This window comes from Urtica dioica, chromosome 2 (assembly GCF_054948205.1).
Source record: "Urtica dioica subsp. dioica isolate 48M chromosome 2, U.dioica_male_clone48M_v1_H2, whole genome shotgun sequence".
NCBI classification, from domain to species: Eukaryota; Viridiplantae; Streptophyta; class Magnoliopsida; order Rosales; family Urticaceae; genus Urtica; species Urtica dioica.
The window spans coordinates 43,584,282-43,600,448 of NC_142757.1; the positions used below are offsets into that span (position 1 = coordinate 43,584,282).

Below are 16,167 nucleotides of genomic sequence, written 5' to 3' on the forward strand. Positions count from 1 at the left end.
ATAAAAAAACGCGGAAGCAAATTAGACAAAAAATACTTTATGGAATTCCACGTCACAGATGCCGACTTAAATTTAGACAAGACATGTCATAGCATAGATTTCCAACATCACAGAGAACAATCGTTTTTCCAATAACAAAAACAGTCAATCCATAGTAATAACAAACTCCCATTTTGGTTTTTTGTAGGCAAAAGACTCAGCAACCAATGAGACTATAAACTCAGCAAAAACTCACTCATAATCAAAGCCGAGAGTCCTTAGAAGGACAACAAGATAGAGAGAACAATGCAATCAATCACACACAGTACATATCATCATGTCACATTGATGACTAACCAAGATAAGAAGAGACTTAAAAGCAGAAGTCTTCATGACATAGAGAAAACAATGCTTCAAACATACATACTACGCCCTCTATTTGCCTCAAGAAAGACGAAGTGATCACTAGGACAAATAACATAGCCAAGTCTCATGAACATAACTAGAGAGTAGAGAGCTATAAATAATATAAACTTAAAGAAGAGATGTTCATGTGGAATCCAGGAAAAGAAAAAGATGAAAGAAGGAGCAGTTTAGAAGCTGGGTAAATACCTATATCTAACCATCCTCCTAGGTGCTTTCCACCAGTGATTTCTTTAACTACATCAACCTTGGAAGGGAGCCGATCAACTGAAGAAGGAGCAGTTTTTCCTAGAAAATCATTGATGGCATGCGAAGAGAACTCAAAACTATTGCCACACACATAGGCCTTCATATAATCAGGAGATTCTGGATCTTTGATCTTCTCAGTAAGATTCATTATGAACTCTTTGACCAATGGTAGTAACACTCATCATCAAGTCAGCATCCTTGATGTACTGACTGATCTTAAAACACTAAAATGCCTCTTCAAAAAGTACAAACTCATGAGCTATACTTCTCTTCATAACAAACTTTCATCTGCTAGCGTCTTGGAGAGAATGGAAGGAGATACCATCTAGATGCCCGTCAGGAACGTCGTTCCTTGGTTTCTTATTCTTTTTCTGTGATTTCCTCTAATCTTTTTCTTCCTCTTTTAGGATGTTCGCTACATAGTCAGACACATCATCTGGAACATCTTATTCCTCTTTTACAACCATCTTTTTTTCCTTCTCAACAGTATTCTTCCTTTTGGAAGCAGGTTCTTCTTTTGCATATCTCTTTCTCTTCTTAACTTCTTTCTTCTTTTAAACAGGCTTCTTCATTGTAGAAGTCTTATTCTTAGTAGTCTTATTCTTCTCTTTCTCTTAAATGGAATTGGGATCCTTAACACAGTGGGGATATCACTAGCCATGGCATTCATGAAATCTTCCTTTGAGATGGTTCCCACAATCTTGAATCCAACATCACCTTGCTGAATCCGCTTAGCGATATCAATAGAGTTATACCCAGACTCTTTGAGATCAGCAACCATCTGAGCTAAGGTGAGATTATCATCAGTGACATGTTCTTCACTCTAAACTTCAGGATTTTGGACTCCCTCAGAAGTTCTAGGAGATGTTGTCACAATAGAAGTAGGGACATCAGGTTTAGGAATCCCAACTCCAACTTCGACGTGAACACCAGAGGGACACGTGTTCTTGGGCTCGTTAGATCCAATTCCTAGGTTCATCATAGCACCTATAGAAAGACCCTCTAGGACATAATCACTAAGAACATCAGGCTTAGAGACATTTTATGAAACCTAATGTCTTACTCAGGAAGAGATTACCTTTGTCAGCATTTCCGCTAACCTTTTCCTCAGGTCTTTCCGGAAGGGATGCATACGAGTCAGACTCAGTGGATGAGATTTCAGAGTAATCACCGACAAGATCAGTAATTCCGAGTGGTTCTTGGAAATTTGAGAGGAAAACACAATGTCCTTCACAATCACTCCACGCATGACTGTGTGAGGAGAAAGATCAGCCTTTAGATCAGTGGGTAAATCCTTAGAAGATGAATCTCTAGCCTGACCATCGATTCCCTGAAGGGTTTTTCCCACGAATGTCCTCACTCCGTACTTGTTGATCACAACCTTCTCAGACACACCTTCTTCTTTGAATCCTTATTCTGAGCATCAAAATTCGAGGTTCCTCGTCGAGTGAACACCATTTTCTCGAACAAGAGATTTCTGTAGAAAATTAGGGCGGATTTGAGAAACACACTGAGAAAGAAATATGGATTCTTGAAATTTGAAATGAATGTGAAATAGGTCTGAGCATAGCAGGTGGTTGCAATCAAATAACATTTCCTTGAAAAATAAACCATCCCACAGAGGTATGTGCCAAAATACATGGACAAGATAGCTTGACTAAACAGTATACCATTTTTGAACACTGTGGGCCCAAAATGAAATGAAAACTTGGCTCGCACAATCTTTGACTCATCAATTAATCGCTATAAGTCATATAAACACACCCCCAAAGCTGCTCTTAATTTCCCAAAATGAGCATGTTAAGAGTTTTGGTGAAGATATCTACCAATCGATTTTCAGTGCTAACATGCTCAACTGTGATAATCTTGTAATCAACAAGATCTTTGATAAAATGATGGAGAATATCAATGTGTTTAGTCTTGTTGTGCTGAACAGGATTCTTCGCTATGCTGATAACACTCATGTTGTTGTTGTCAATGGTGCCCACAAGAAGAGTTGTAGTCTTTACTTATTTACATTTGATGTAATAAAGTCTCACGAAGAGTCTTGTAATTGCTTATTTATTAATAAAAGTTGAAACGTTCATTCATTCTTCCTTGTCTGAAGCTTTATGATAAAACCTTAGTCTTTAGTCCATAAACAAATCTAACAACACATGACGAGATAAATGTAGATTTGCGTGAACAAACTCTTCATGGTTTGCTTAAAACAACATATTCGTAATCTAAGGATCAAAGGACTATTGATCTAAGTACGATTGTTAGGAGAATCTATGATGTCTGGTTATGGGACAATGAGAGTTGGAGACTCTATAGTTCTTCTAGGTATCTTCTAAAGGTACTGAATTGACCAGTGCACTTCTAGAGACAAGATAAGAACAAACCATTCAACCTCTTATGTCTCGAGGTCACTACATATGAATTGCATCATGCTTACCTCAATCCTGAAATGAGACATGCCATTTCATAGCTTACGTATTCTCATTTGAGAAAGTCAGAGTTTGGATTCACTATGTGATTCTTAACAAGACCTATGGGTGAAGTAGTAAGTTATAAAGATGTCATGAGTAACTTTGTGAAGTTCTCATAGATATGGAATTCATGTACAAGATTGTTTAAATGCAATGTATATCACCTCATGTTTTGTTCCTTGGAATGTGAATAAATGAACTGGCCAGTGTCCAAATTGAGTCATGACTCTTTTGGATGAATCAATGTGACTTGTTAGCTCCTCGTCAATACATTGTTTCTAACTTATTCACAAGCGACAAAGGAGTTGAAGAAATAACAGCTAGAAGGGTAAAATTGTAATTTTGTAAATCCCGACTAGCTGATGATATTCATGAAGGGTAAACATAGATAATATTCAGTGGATCCACTCATCACAATTTAGTTGAATTCTTGAGTAGAAAATAAATTCATTTGAACCGAGAGATTCTCAGTGTCAACTCTTTAGTGGAGTCAGTTGACATTAAGCTAAACTTGTAAAAGGTTTGTGAACTTTTGAGTCCAAGTGTTTTAGCTCAAGCTTTGTTCATTTGGATCCATGAGGTCACTGTCACAAATCATATCGAGTATGAATAATTAAACTAGAAGCTAAGTCAAAACAAGAACGAGACAAGTTTTACGAAAATTGTCTAAATGGTATTTTTGGACATAGGACGAAATGAATGTTAATAAATTTTTTGACATTGTCATATGATGACAAATGAAACTTAAACCACTCGGCCATGAATAGTTTATTGGGGCTTGAAGATTAATTTCATTTCATGGAATTTTATTTGAAAATTCTTAATGGGCTTTTCTTATGTTGTCATGAACAAATGAAGAAAAATCTAGAAGCTCCTTGTAGAGGCCTTGCACGTCCAACCCAAGGAAAAGAAGGCTGAATTTCGTTCATGTCATAGTGTGAAAGAGAGTTTATTTTGTGCATTAATGTATGTAGATACTTGCCAAAAGAAAAAGAGGAAACAAATTTCCTCTATGAGGAATGTATTTGGGCGGCCAACAAGGAGCAAACAAAAGAGGAAACAAATCCAAGGTATTCTAGAAGACTAGCTTGGACGTCCATGAGGTAGAAAATGAAGAAATAATATTTGCTCATGAATATGTGATATTCTATAGAAGAAGAAACTACCTTATTGAAGGTAAAACCTCTCCTATAAATAGAGCCCTTATTCTTCTCATTTTTCTCATTCCACATAAGTTAGAGATTGAGAGCTTCTCTCTCTAGACCTTGTGGCCGCCCCTCTCCCATTCTCTCTCTAAGTTCTTTTCGTTTTTGTTTTGGCATCTAGGTCCACATTTGACCTAGTGTTTTAGCTCTTCGACTCTTAGACTTGTTCTTGAGTCATCGTGTTTAAAAGTGCCCACACACTAATTCCTTTCTTTCTCGAGTGATTATTGTGATAGAAACTTTCATAGTTGCTCGAGTTCCCGATGAAAGAAGAGAGACGTGCTGCGAGGGGAGACGAACGTTTCAACCTTCCAAAGGCTTCTCAACGTTCAAGCTTCACAGAGGTTAGTAAATAAATAATGCTCTTAATAGTTTTAATTTGTATGTACTTGCTCTTTGTCTAGGTTAGTAAAATCGTTTTACTTGTTTAAAAGAAAATTTTTAAATTCCGCCGCTTGCTTGAAGCGTTAAATCTTTTCTTACCCTAGATCAATTCCAACAGTTGTCACAGTAAAGTGTCATGACATCATGAGAGGCATCATATTCTTCCAGAATATCCTTCATCCAAACAAGTTGAGTGCAACTGATTCTTACTGCAACGTACTCAACTTCTGCAGTAGACAGGGAGACACAATTTTGTTTCTTACTGAACTTGGATATGAGATTGTTCCCGAGAAAGAAGCATCCACCACAGGTACTCTTTTGATCATCAATATTTCCCATCCAGTCAGCATCACATAAAACAACTACGAAGGAGTTGGTGTCATAAGAGTAGAGAATCCCATAATCAGAAGTTGCATGAATGTACTTGATGATTCTCTTGACAAAACTCAGGTGACTAGCCTTTCGATTGGCTTGATATCGTGCACAGACACCAACATAGACAGCTATATCAAGTCTGCTTCCAGTAAGATATAGAAGACTACCTATCAGACTTCTGTAGATGTTGGTATCAATAGCCTATCCATTCTCATCCTTAGAGATTGTAACATGAGTGGTAGCAGGAGTTCTCTTAGGTTTTCCATTTTTCAAACCGAATTTCTTCTCAATATTCTTGGCATATTTGCTTTGTGAGAGAAAATTTTTGTCCTCCATCTGTTTGATATGAAATCCCAAGAAAAAGGTGAGCTTACCAACCATGCTCATCTCGAATTCAAATTGCATCTGTTGAACGAAATGCTTCACCACAGTCCGGGACATTCTACCAAAGACAATATCATCAGCATAAATTTGAGCTATTATTAGTTCAGAGTTGGAATTCTTGATGAATAGAGCTATATCTGCCTTCCTCTAGTGTATCCATTCTGAGTAAGATATTATGTGAGACGCTTATACCAAGCACGAGGGGCTTGCTTGAGACCATAGAGAGCTTTTCTGAGTTTGTAAACATGATTTGAAAACTTGGAATCCCTAAATCCTTTTGGTTGTTCAATAAATACATCTTCATTAAGAAATCCATTTAGAAAGGCACTCTTGACATACATCTGGTATAGCTTGAAATGAAGGTGACATGAGTCACCAAGCAGCAATCTAATGGTTTCAAGATTTGCCGCAAGAGCGAAAGTTTCTTTGTAGTTTACTCCTTCTACTGAGAGTATCCTTGAGCAACAAGTATGACCTTGTTTCGAGTAATATGTCCATGCTCATCGGATTTTTTCTTAAAATTCCACTTGTTACTAGTGACATTTACAGTCTCAAGTCTTGGAACAAGTTCTCATACCTTCATTCCTTTCAGACTGAACCAATTCTTCCTGCATAATATTTACCCAATATTCATCATAAAGAGCTTTAGTGACAATCTTTGGCTCAATCTTGAAAGTGAAGCAAACACTTTCGATCATCTCCAAGTTGTTTACTGGATCCTTTCTATGAGTAGTGACTCAATCATTTAGAATTCCAATGATGAAGTCAGTAGGATGGTTCTTCTTGACCCTACTATAGGGTTTTTTGATATGGGCATTTACAACAACTTCTTCTTCACTTGAGCCAGAGTCAGAGTCTTCATTGTCATTGCTGGTGTTAGTAACACCATTTGAGACATCACTAGTGAAAGAGCTGGGAGTAATCACCACTTCAACTTCATCTCTAATACTCTCAAGTCTCTACTCGTCATTAATGATAACATTGATTGAATCCATGAAAACCTTGGTACGCTTGTTGTAAACCCTGAATGCACGGCTGTTGATGGAGTAACCAAGAAATATACCTTCATCACTTTTCGAATACAGCTTCTTTCTAGAGTCACGATCAGACAAAATGTAACTACAATGCCAAAAACATGAAAATAATTGAAACTAGGATTTTCTCCCCCTCCATATTTTATAGTTTGAGGAGAATGTATCTGGTTGAATAGAAACCCTGTTGTGAATATGACATGCAGTGTTGACTGCTTCAGCCAAAAATCTGTAAGAAATCTGTTTAGCAGGATTTCTTGCGTTCAACTATTCCATTCTGTTGATGAGTGATAGAGGCAGAGAACTCATGCATGATTCCCTCTGAGTTGCAAAAGTCAGTGAACTGACTATTATCAAATTCTCTATCGTAATCACTTTGATCCTCACAATTTTGCCTGTAATTGACTCTTTCTCGCGTTGTAACATGAGACAAATGGAGTGAAAGCCTGGAAAGATTCAGTTTTCTCACGCAAAAACTCAACCGAAGTGTATCTCGAATAGTCATCAACACAAATGAAAAATGTATTTCTTTTTCCCCCAAGACTCTCAACTTGCATAGAACCCATGAGATGTATATGAATGAGTTCAAGAATTCTACAAGTAGTGATATGACTTACACTTTTGTGAGAAGCTCTGGTCTATTTTTCAATTTGGCATTCCCCACAAATATTTCCTTCCTTGATATTCAACTCAGGAAGACCACGAACAGCTTCCTTGAAGGCAATCTTTATTCCTAGGTTTGTAACCCTGAGTAGCTTTATATCTGCTGAACAATGCACCAGATTGACCATTGTTGGCACTTGGACGCTTCTCAAGCCTTCTCATGATCCTGCCAAAGTTCTTAGCAAGAATTGCTAAGGTATCATCATTAGAATCATTAGCAGCATTAGAATTATGAGCGATGGAGTCAGAATTCACTGCTTTGAATGGAGCCAATGAGTTGATCCTCTTTCATCTTCGAGGTATCATGCACTTCATCAAATTTAGTGACTTTGATCTTGAATCTCTATGGTAAGGATCGAAGGATCTTCTTTACCATCTTGACATCAGACATAGGTTCACCAAGAGAGTGAGATTCATTAGAGAGATCTCTCACATGAACATAGAAGTCGTTGATGGTCTCATCCTCCAACATCTTCAGGTCCTAAAACTTTGTAGTTACTAGTTGAAGAGGCAAGTTCTTCACTTTGTCAGTGCCCTCATAAGAAGTTTCCAAAATCTTTCAAGCTTCTTTTGCACTTACACAAGTGTTGATCAGCCTCAAGACATTCTTGTCCGCTTCATTATAAATACATTGAGTGCTTTGGAGTTAGCAAGAAAAAAATCATCTTCAGTGGGATCCCACTATCTCTTAGTCTTCATGACAGAGTTAATTCCATCTTGGATGAGCTTTGTTGGAGGACTTCATTCATTCACAACAGCTTTCCAAGTCTTATGGTCGATTGACTTGATGAGAACATTCATCCTGCGTTCCCATAAGTGTAGTTCGAGCCATCGAGTAGCGGAGCACGACTCACAAAACCACCTTCACTGAAAGCATCCATCTCAACGAAAATAGTCAAATTACCAGACCATTCCCTAAATAGGCAGGGTGCTCGATCTTATATCAATTGAAAATAGATGTAATATTTTCTTGATGTCTCTTAGTGATGTTTTAGCAAGTTAAAAGCAACACCAATTAATTTCCCAGATTAATGCAACAAATTAAATTGCAAATAAAGAGGCAAAGAACTGATAACCCAGTTCGGCCAATCGTGCCTACCTTGGAGGTATGATACTCCTGGTGGAAATAGAACTTCACTAACTTGTAGAATAAGTACAATGGCAAACAACCCTGAATGATCACCATTCAGGTTTCCTAAACTTCAAAACTACCCAGGTGAATTCTAACCCAGGTTCCCCTGTGTTTGAGCTCTCCTCACTTTCCACTCAACTAACTCACCAAGTGATTGAACAACGCTTATAACAATGCATGTTTTACAGTACCAATACAACAAAACCCAACTCTGTATATTGCTCTAACAATGGCAATCAAGAGCAACAGAGTAATATCACACAAAAGACAAGGTATTTCGGTTAAGGCAAATCATATTGAACCCTAAGCGTGCAACGCTACTCAAGAGGGTAAATGTTCATTTTTTATATGACACATTCCCAACTCAGAGTCCTTTGCTAGGGTTTCCTAAAACAATCGTTGAAACCTCATTGGTTGATCTAAAAAAGCACGAAAGCAAATAAAAAAAAAAGAAATTTTTCATAAATTCTACGTCACATATGCTAATGTGAATTTAGACAGCACATGTCACAACACAGATGTTCCAACCTCATAGAGAACAACATTTTTTCCAATAACAAAATGTGGGTGTAGAGTTAGACCTTCCTTCTTAAAAATACTATTGGAGCGTCAAGCCCAATAATCTATGAAGCCCATTTGATAAACGACTTGTGAGATAAGGAGTTCGACATAAAGCTCTTGTCGTTTATTACTTATCGTCGTAAACATCTAATGAATTACTTGCGCCTGGCCCATACCCTGCTACGAACTCGGTCCACATTCACCAATGACCATCAAGCAATCGAAGTCAGCGTGGAGAAGCGACCTCGCCCCAAAATCCGTAGAGTTGACTACTTGTACCGAGCCAATCCAATCAAGGGATGGGAAATGGCAGAATGAGAGACAATAAAGGACGAAGTCGCCAGTACGTGTCTCCGGAGATATCGCACTTCATCATACTATAAATTTATTTATTTCGTGAAGAAATGCTCGTTCTTTTTCATTATTATCATTATATATACATACATATCTCGATTATATCTCTGAGCTCATCAATCATATTTGAATTGCTGAGTTCGGCTTTAGTAGTTGAGATCGAACTTTTAATACAATCGTCCTTATTCTTGCTTTATTCTTGCATACTTTATAATATATATATATATATATATATATATATATATATATATATATATATAACTTTAAAATAAGAGAAACTCGTAACTCTAACATGACCAAGTCATTTCGCAAACTACCTAATCAAAGATTCGTAAAGAAGAGCATTGATCATTGACTCATAAAATGAAGATGAATAATCATAACAAATTATGTCTAATTTCAGGATTTTGGTCAACTTCTGTGTATTTATACATAGTAACTTTAACAATTTAAGTGTTAAATGGTTTTGGTATTAAGTCTTAGAAAGTACACTGATCATATTCAATATATTCATAAGATGGAAAAAGTATAAAGTCTCCAACACACTTAAATTGTTTTGATATTAAGTCTTAGAAAGTACACTGATCATATTCAATATATTCATAAGATGAAAAAAGTATAAAGTCTCCAACTCTCTATGTTTCATAAAGAAACATTATAAGTTCTCCTAACAATCATCTATTGGAATATCAATTGTCTATTTGTTTATAAGATTGTGAATATTATTATAAACAACCTCATAAGATATGTTATGCAAGTCTGTATTTGATTATTTACATGTGGTGCGTTGTTTCAAGACAAAGACTATTTAATCATATCATAAATTTAAATGAATAAGAATGGATGTTTAATTTTATTCATTAAAATTGAGCTTTACATAAAGTTGTCTTTGAAAATGACTTATAACACACAATTAAATACATTATTTACATCTACTTGTGAGCATTTAACCCAATATATATATTTGCGCAACCACTAATGCTCTTTGACTACCCATATGATGCTAGTTTCCTACCTCATAACTCAACAAAACACATATGCATTAACGCAACACAGCTTCATCATCAAAAGTTAGGGAACATATCTATACCATCCAATTTTTTTTTAATGTCACATGTTATAACTTTCAACACTCATTCTATAATTCTCGTTAGTCAAGTATATTGATGAGGCCATTGTATATTCTATTTTAAGTTCTCTTCACTAAGAAAGTGTGTGTACTAGGCTACAAGTTCTTCTTTATTTCTCTCACCTATCGGCCATGAATCCGATCAAGTGGTTCGACACTCTTGGTACCTATTTCTACAATAGATGTTATGATGAGAGTGAGTACCGTTGGATCATTCAACGTAATATAATCCCACCTTCTAAGATGACTAATTATCGCTTACTTACTTTATGAGATATCTTTCACTCACATTACCCACAGATGTTCAATATTAATATCATCAACATCGCAACAACATTTTAGTTGAGAACTTCTTTCTCATATTTTATGGGCCGACATAATCATCTTTTAATTATATTTAGTCAAAACGTATCTTTTCACGTACGCCAATTGATCATTTTTTGTAACTTTCAACAACAAAGCATATCGTGACATGAGATAAACCCAATAAGATATGGATGTGATACATGTACAAAATGGAAGTGAGAGAACTCCAGAAGTTGTCTAGTAGTAAGAGTGATTCTTGAGACCTTGTTAGTCTCTGAGTTGATTCTCTCTGGACGTAATAATTGAGGTCACTGAGGTAATCTACTCGTCAATTATGTCAGAGCCTCGTAAATTTTAGTCGGGTGACACAGGTCTAACTTATACAATAAAAAAATAGAAGTAATATATATATATATATATATATATATATATATATATATATATCAAAACGTAAAAAAAAAAATAGAAGTGATATATATCAAAACCTAAAGAGGAGCAATGTGTTGAACTTCTTGATTATTTTTGTTCAAAAAGGAAAATATAGGTGTCATTTTCTAATTTCACAATTATCAGATACACAAAAAATAAAGTGAGAAATTTTTAGTAGATGAAATTGGGATATATAAGAATAATGTCCACATGAACTATATAAACCTCTAGGTCTTAACTGCAATGTATGATATATTTCCTTTTTAGTTTTGATCAGTGAGTTAATTATGATTAGTTTGCTGATGATAGTCTAATTGCAAACAGAATGATGTTGTCTATTATTATCATTTGGAGTTTGGGCATACTCACATCACATCACATACACATACACGCGATACAAGAAAGAAAAAAAACAATACAACTGGTAAAGGCTAATAAGTAAAAAAAACACACGTACACATACACTATGAATTTTCCAAAAACAATATCATGTACTTTTTTTTTGGTCAAAGAAAAAACGATGTCATGAATCCATGATAAATAATTTTTTTTTTCTTCAATCCATGATACATAATTATCAACTGTGATAATAGATATTTGTGTGGGAAGCAGTTGATTTTTTTATTTTGTTTTTTTTAGCTTGAAAAGTTGAAAAATAATAAAACTCAAAAAGACAAAGAAAGTTTGGGATATGCCTTGTTGGCAAAACTGGCATAACACCATATGCTTTGGCTGCTTTTGTTTGTGTGATTGAGTGATCTCTTCTTAAAGTTAGCAATTTCTCTACAGTCAACATACAGTATGAAAACAGTGTGTTACATGCTATATATCAAAGTATTTCTTTTTGTATTGACCGTTTAGAAACTAGAAAATACCCACCCTTTATTTTTCTTATTCTTCTTCTTCGATCTTTCAACTATTTTATCACAGAACCGAAATAATGACAGACAATTTAAAAAAAAAAAACCAAGACAGCTCAATTTTTGGTGTAATAATATGTCATTAATGACATATATTTGGTTGTAAGTATTTAAATATATGATAATAAAAATGCGACACTCTATTGTATAAAATGTGGAAATTAGATTGCTCATTGGTGGTAGTCTCAGCACCGTCACTCTATAGCATACTATAATATTTTGTCTTTTTTGCCAACCATTTTACGCTTGTAAAAGCATAAATTGACAACATGAATTTCATTATTGATGCGAACAAAAATAAATTAATTTGCAAGACATGCGAAAAAAAAAAAACAATAAAATAAAAACTTAAGAACCCTATCCGGAATTTTAAAAAATAATGATATAGCGCCTACGTCTTGTAGTAAGGAAATATAGAAAATAACTATTATTAGAATCTCGTAACACAGAATTTCTCGCTGAATCAATGGCAACAAATATAATAATTAAATAAATAAAGCCAAAATAGATATATTTGTTTTGGCTTTCGCTCGTGTTATCATTATTATATATAAATGGTCTAATCTAGAAGAATTGCCATGCCATCAAAGCCCATAGAAAATAACAAGTAAAGAAAATAAAAATAAATCTAAAATAGAAATAACTGTTATAATCACCATTCTCTCTCTCTTCGAAGCAGAAGAAGAAACCAAACCAAACCTCCATAGCCATGGCTGTGATACCGGAGAAGGTCGTGGAGACAGTTGAGGAGATCATGAGGATTTTCAAGTCGCTTCCTCCGAGGCCGACCATTGAAGAGGTCGAAGCGGCGGCGACGGTGATTAAGTCGGTCAACGCCGACGAGGAGACGAGGCTCGCCGAGATCGACCGCCGTCAGGCTCCGACGGAAATCCCTCGCGAGCTCTTCGGTGTGCTTCAGGAGGTTCGCCGGAACGAGGTTCGGGTTCGGAGCTTTGAGCAGAAGCGCGAGGCTCTCCACGTCGTCGAGGTCGACCGAATGTTTCAGATCTTCGACGATCTGATCCAGAGAGCGTCGGATATCGTCTCCGGTCACGGAGATCCGGGCCCGAGAGTCGCCGCGATCTCTGCGGCGCCGATTAAGGACGAGAGTGTGGTTTCGGCGGCGAGGGTGAAGAAATCGGCGGTGAGGGGTGAGAGCGTGGAGTTCGAGAGTGTGGAGAGAAATGGCGGTCCCAAGGTTCTTGAGAGGAGTTCTTCGGCCAAGGCTTCGCTCTTTGCAGGTTCGTTTCGTTTCATTTCGTTGATGGAAGATTATGCATTATTGTGGATAACCGCTGCTGATTATTTTATTTCTTAGGTATGTTATTTATTCGTCTAACTTGTCATTTAAAGAGGAAGAGGAAAAATCTTTTGTGTTTGAGATATTTATGTGTTTCCTGCGAACTGCTGATTTTTATTCCTTTTTCCTTTTCTGCCAAAGAAGATTCTTAAATCGGTTTTTTTAAGTTAGTTTTGTTCTTTCTTCTTCTTGAACGTAGCTTTTTGTTGATTCTGTACTGTAGAATTGCGAGAATTGTCTATTCTTCTCCTCTAAGAAACTTTCATTTCCTCTGTATTAGCCCCGGTTTCAAGCCTATTTTATTTAAATATTTTCCTGTAACGTAGTAGAGAACCAAACCAGGTTAAGCCTAATTCAGAGACTGTGTTTCAGTGTTTGAACTTAGAATATAGTTTTTGGTTTGTTTATGGGCATTGCGTTTGGAAATTTTGTTCTGAAGATATCTCGATCGACATGGATTTCTCTTAACATGTTTGCCTGATGTTGATAGTCTTAAGAGATCTTTGAGTAGTTTAGGAGGTACCAAATTGTTTTAGGTCCTTAAACTAGCTGTGTAGAAGTTGGGTCAAGTTAGGTAAAAATTGGGCGTTCTCTAATCGCCACGGTAAGATAAGTCTAAAGGTGGTCAATGCACAACTTGTTAATGAGTGTTGTTTTAGTTGTTAACTAAAACTAGCCATAATGAAGAAGGAACTTTATGTGGATAAGAGATATATTTTCAAGGGACTAGTTTATGTCCACATTTGGTTGAACCCTACAAATCTAGAGCAGTTTGTGGTATTACGCAGGTATAAGAAAATTTTAGTTGAACATAATTACAAACATGTGACTAAGCAAAAAAGTGATGGAAGCTTTTTCTCAGCAAGACAGTATCTAGAAGATTAACATGTGATATCCAAGCTTTTTTTTTTTTAAAATATAATAAAAGGACTTTTGATATGGTTGGCTTCTTACAAAGGACTTTTTTGCTGTGTGTCCTTTGGTCAGCAAGCTATTCATAGGTTTTTGATGTTCTATTTAGTAGATATGTCATTTGTGTTGAGTTTTCTTTGATGGGTTGGTCCCGTTTCAGCTTTTCTGATTATTATTCTTTGGGTTCAGGAGGAGACTCTAAGAAACTGAACCTGATGAAAGTCGCTGCGCTCATCGAAAACATTGCAAAAAGTGGATCGGTGGTTCTTGATCTCAAAGGGAAATTGACAGATAATATGGAGTGGCTTCCCGATTCTATCGGGAAACTATCCGAGATCACAACATTAGACTTGTCCGAAAATCGAATCATGGCTCTTCCACCGACAATTTGTCGCCTGAGAGCCTTAACGAAGCTCGATATCCACTCGAATCAAATCGTCAACCTCCCCGATTCCTTCGGCGACTTAGTCAACCTCACCGATCTCGACCTCCACGCGAACCGGTTAAAATCCCTTCCGGAATCCTTCGGAAACTTGAAGAAGCTCATCAATCTCGATTTGAGCTCAAACGACTTGACCCATTTGCCAGAGTTCCTTGGGCAATTGACCTGTCTGAAGGTGCTGATTGTCGAGACCAACGAGCTCGAGGAATTGCCTTACTCGATCGGAAGTTGCACAAATCTCGTGGAGCTAAGATTAGACTTCAATCAGTTGAGGGCTCTTCCAGAGGCTGTGGGAAAGCTCGAGTCCCTTGAGATTCTCACTTTGCACTACAACAGAATCAAAGGGTTACCCACAACTATAGGCAATCTCACCAACTTGAAGGAGCTTGACGTGAGTTTTAACGAGCTTGACCACTTTCCTGAGAACCTAGGATTCGCTACAAATCTCCGAAAATTGAACGCGGGGAAGAACTTTGCAGACCTTCGAGCCTTGCCACGATCAATCGGAAACCTCGAATTGCTTGAAGAGTTGGATATAAGCGACGACCAGATCACACAATTACCTGAATCTTTCAGATTCTTATCTAACCTCAAGCTTTTCCGCGCCGACGAGACTCCCCTAGAAATCCCGCCTAGACACATAATCAAACTTGGAGCCCAGGTAACGAGAGAAATATTTCGTAACAACTTTATTTTTTTCTTTCTTTAGTGACAAGGTATTGATAAAATTTCTTTGGATTTGCCAGGCAGTTGTTCAGTTCATGTCCGATTACTCTGCCAAGAGAGACACCAAAACAATGCCATTGCCAAAGAAGAGTTCTTCTTGGCTCTTGTGCTGCGTAAATCCTCAAGCTGAGGAGTAGGTCAGTCCACCAAGGAAGAGCACATAATTAAAAAAAAAAAAAAAAAACCTTGCCTAATTCATTTGTTGTTTCCCAATTCCCTTTCTGTTCAGTTTAAATAATTCAGTTACATAGTCTACCACATCAAAAATTTCAGGTTGTTTATTAATTGGATTGAGAACGAGACCTTGTATATATCTACATGATCATATGTACATGTATTGAGAAAGAGTATGTATTGTGTATTAAAAATTTATTTTAGTTCCAAAACATGTTCATAGATTCCTAAATAATGTCCTTTCAAGTTTTTCCTGTTCTGTTTCCATTTTTTTTATATATTTTATTATTATAAATCATGGTTTGTTGTTAAATGAGTTCGGGTAGAAGAATCCGGGTTCTGCCAGGTAAGCTCTTACGTCATTATTGGGTTTTTAAACCAAAGTCCGAGGCAAAGACCAAAGAGAGACAACAAAAATTTCCCAATTGAATATTGACTATTTTCCTGAAGGAATAGCATCAGATCTTAATATAGCTGGAGTGCTGGACTGATCATTTAAGAAACTCTCGGGGCCTTATACTCGTTCCTCAGCTTGGCATGCTTTTGTTTTCTCTCTCTCTCTCTCTGGATATTTCCAAGCATTATATACATATATATATATATATATATATATGTATG

The 16,167-nt window shown here is 36.5% G+C and overlaps 1 protein-coding gene across 1 annotated transcript; it reads left to right on the forward strand.

Moving 5' to 3' along the window:
• The first annotated feature begins 12,567 nt into the window (after window positions 1-12,567).
• On the forward strand, window positions 12,568-15,784 carry LOC149404857 (uncharacterized). The gene is made up of 3 exons (XM_089606682.1): window positions 12,568-13,236; window positions 14,397-15,310; window positions 15,396-15,784. The coding sequence occupies exons 1-3, from the start codon at window positions 12,705-12,707 to the stop codon at window positions 15,510-15,512; spliced, it is 1,563 nt and encodes a 520-aa protein (XP_089462808.1). The 5' UTR covers window positions 12,568-12,704; the 3' UTR covers window positions 15,513-15,784.
• The last annotated feature ends 383 nt before the right edge of the window (window positions 15,785-16,167 follow it).

What these genes read in the sequence shown, in the direction of transcription:
- LOC149404857 (XM_089606682.1), top strand. Translation starts at nt 12,705, where the DNA reads ATGGCTGTGATACCGGAGAAGGTCGTGGAGACAGTTGAGGAGATCATG. An exon ending in CAAGGCTTCGCTCTTTGCAG is followed by an intron (nt 13,237 to 14,396) that starts GTTCGTTTCGTT and finishes CTTTGGGTTCAG; the next exon opens with GAGGAGACTCTAAGAAACTG. An exon ending in TAATCAAACTTGGAGCCCAG is followed by an intron (nt 15,311 to 15,395) that starts GTAACGAGAGAA and finishes TGGATTTGCCAG; the next exon opens with GCAGTTGTTCAGTTCATGTC.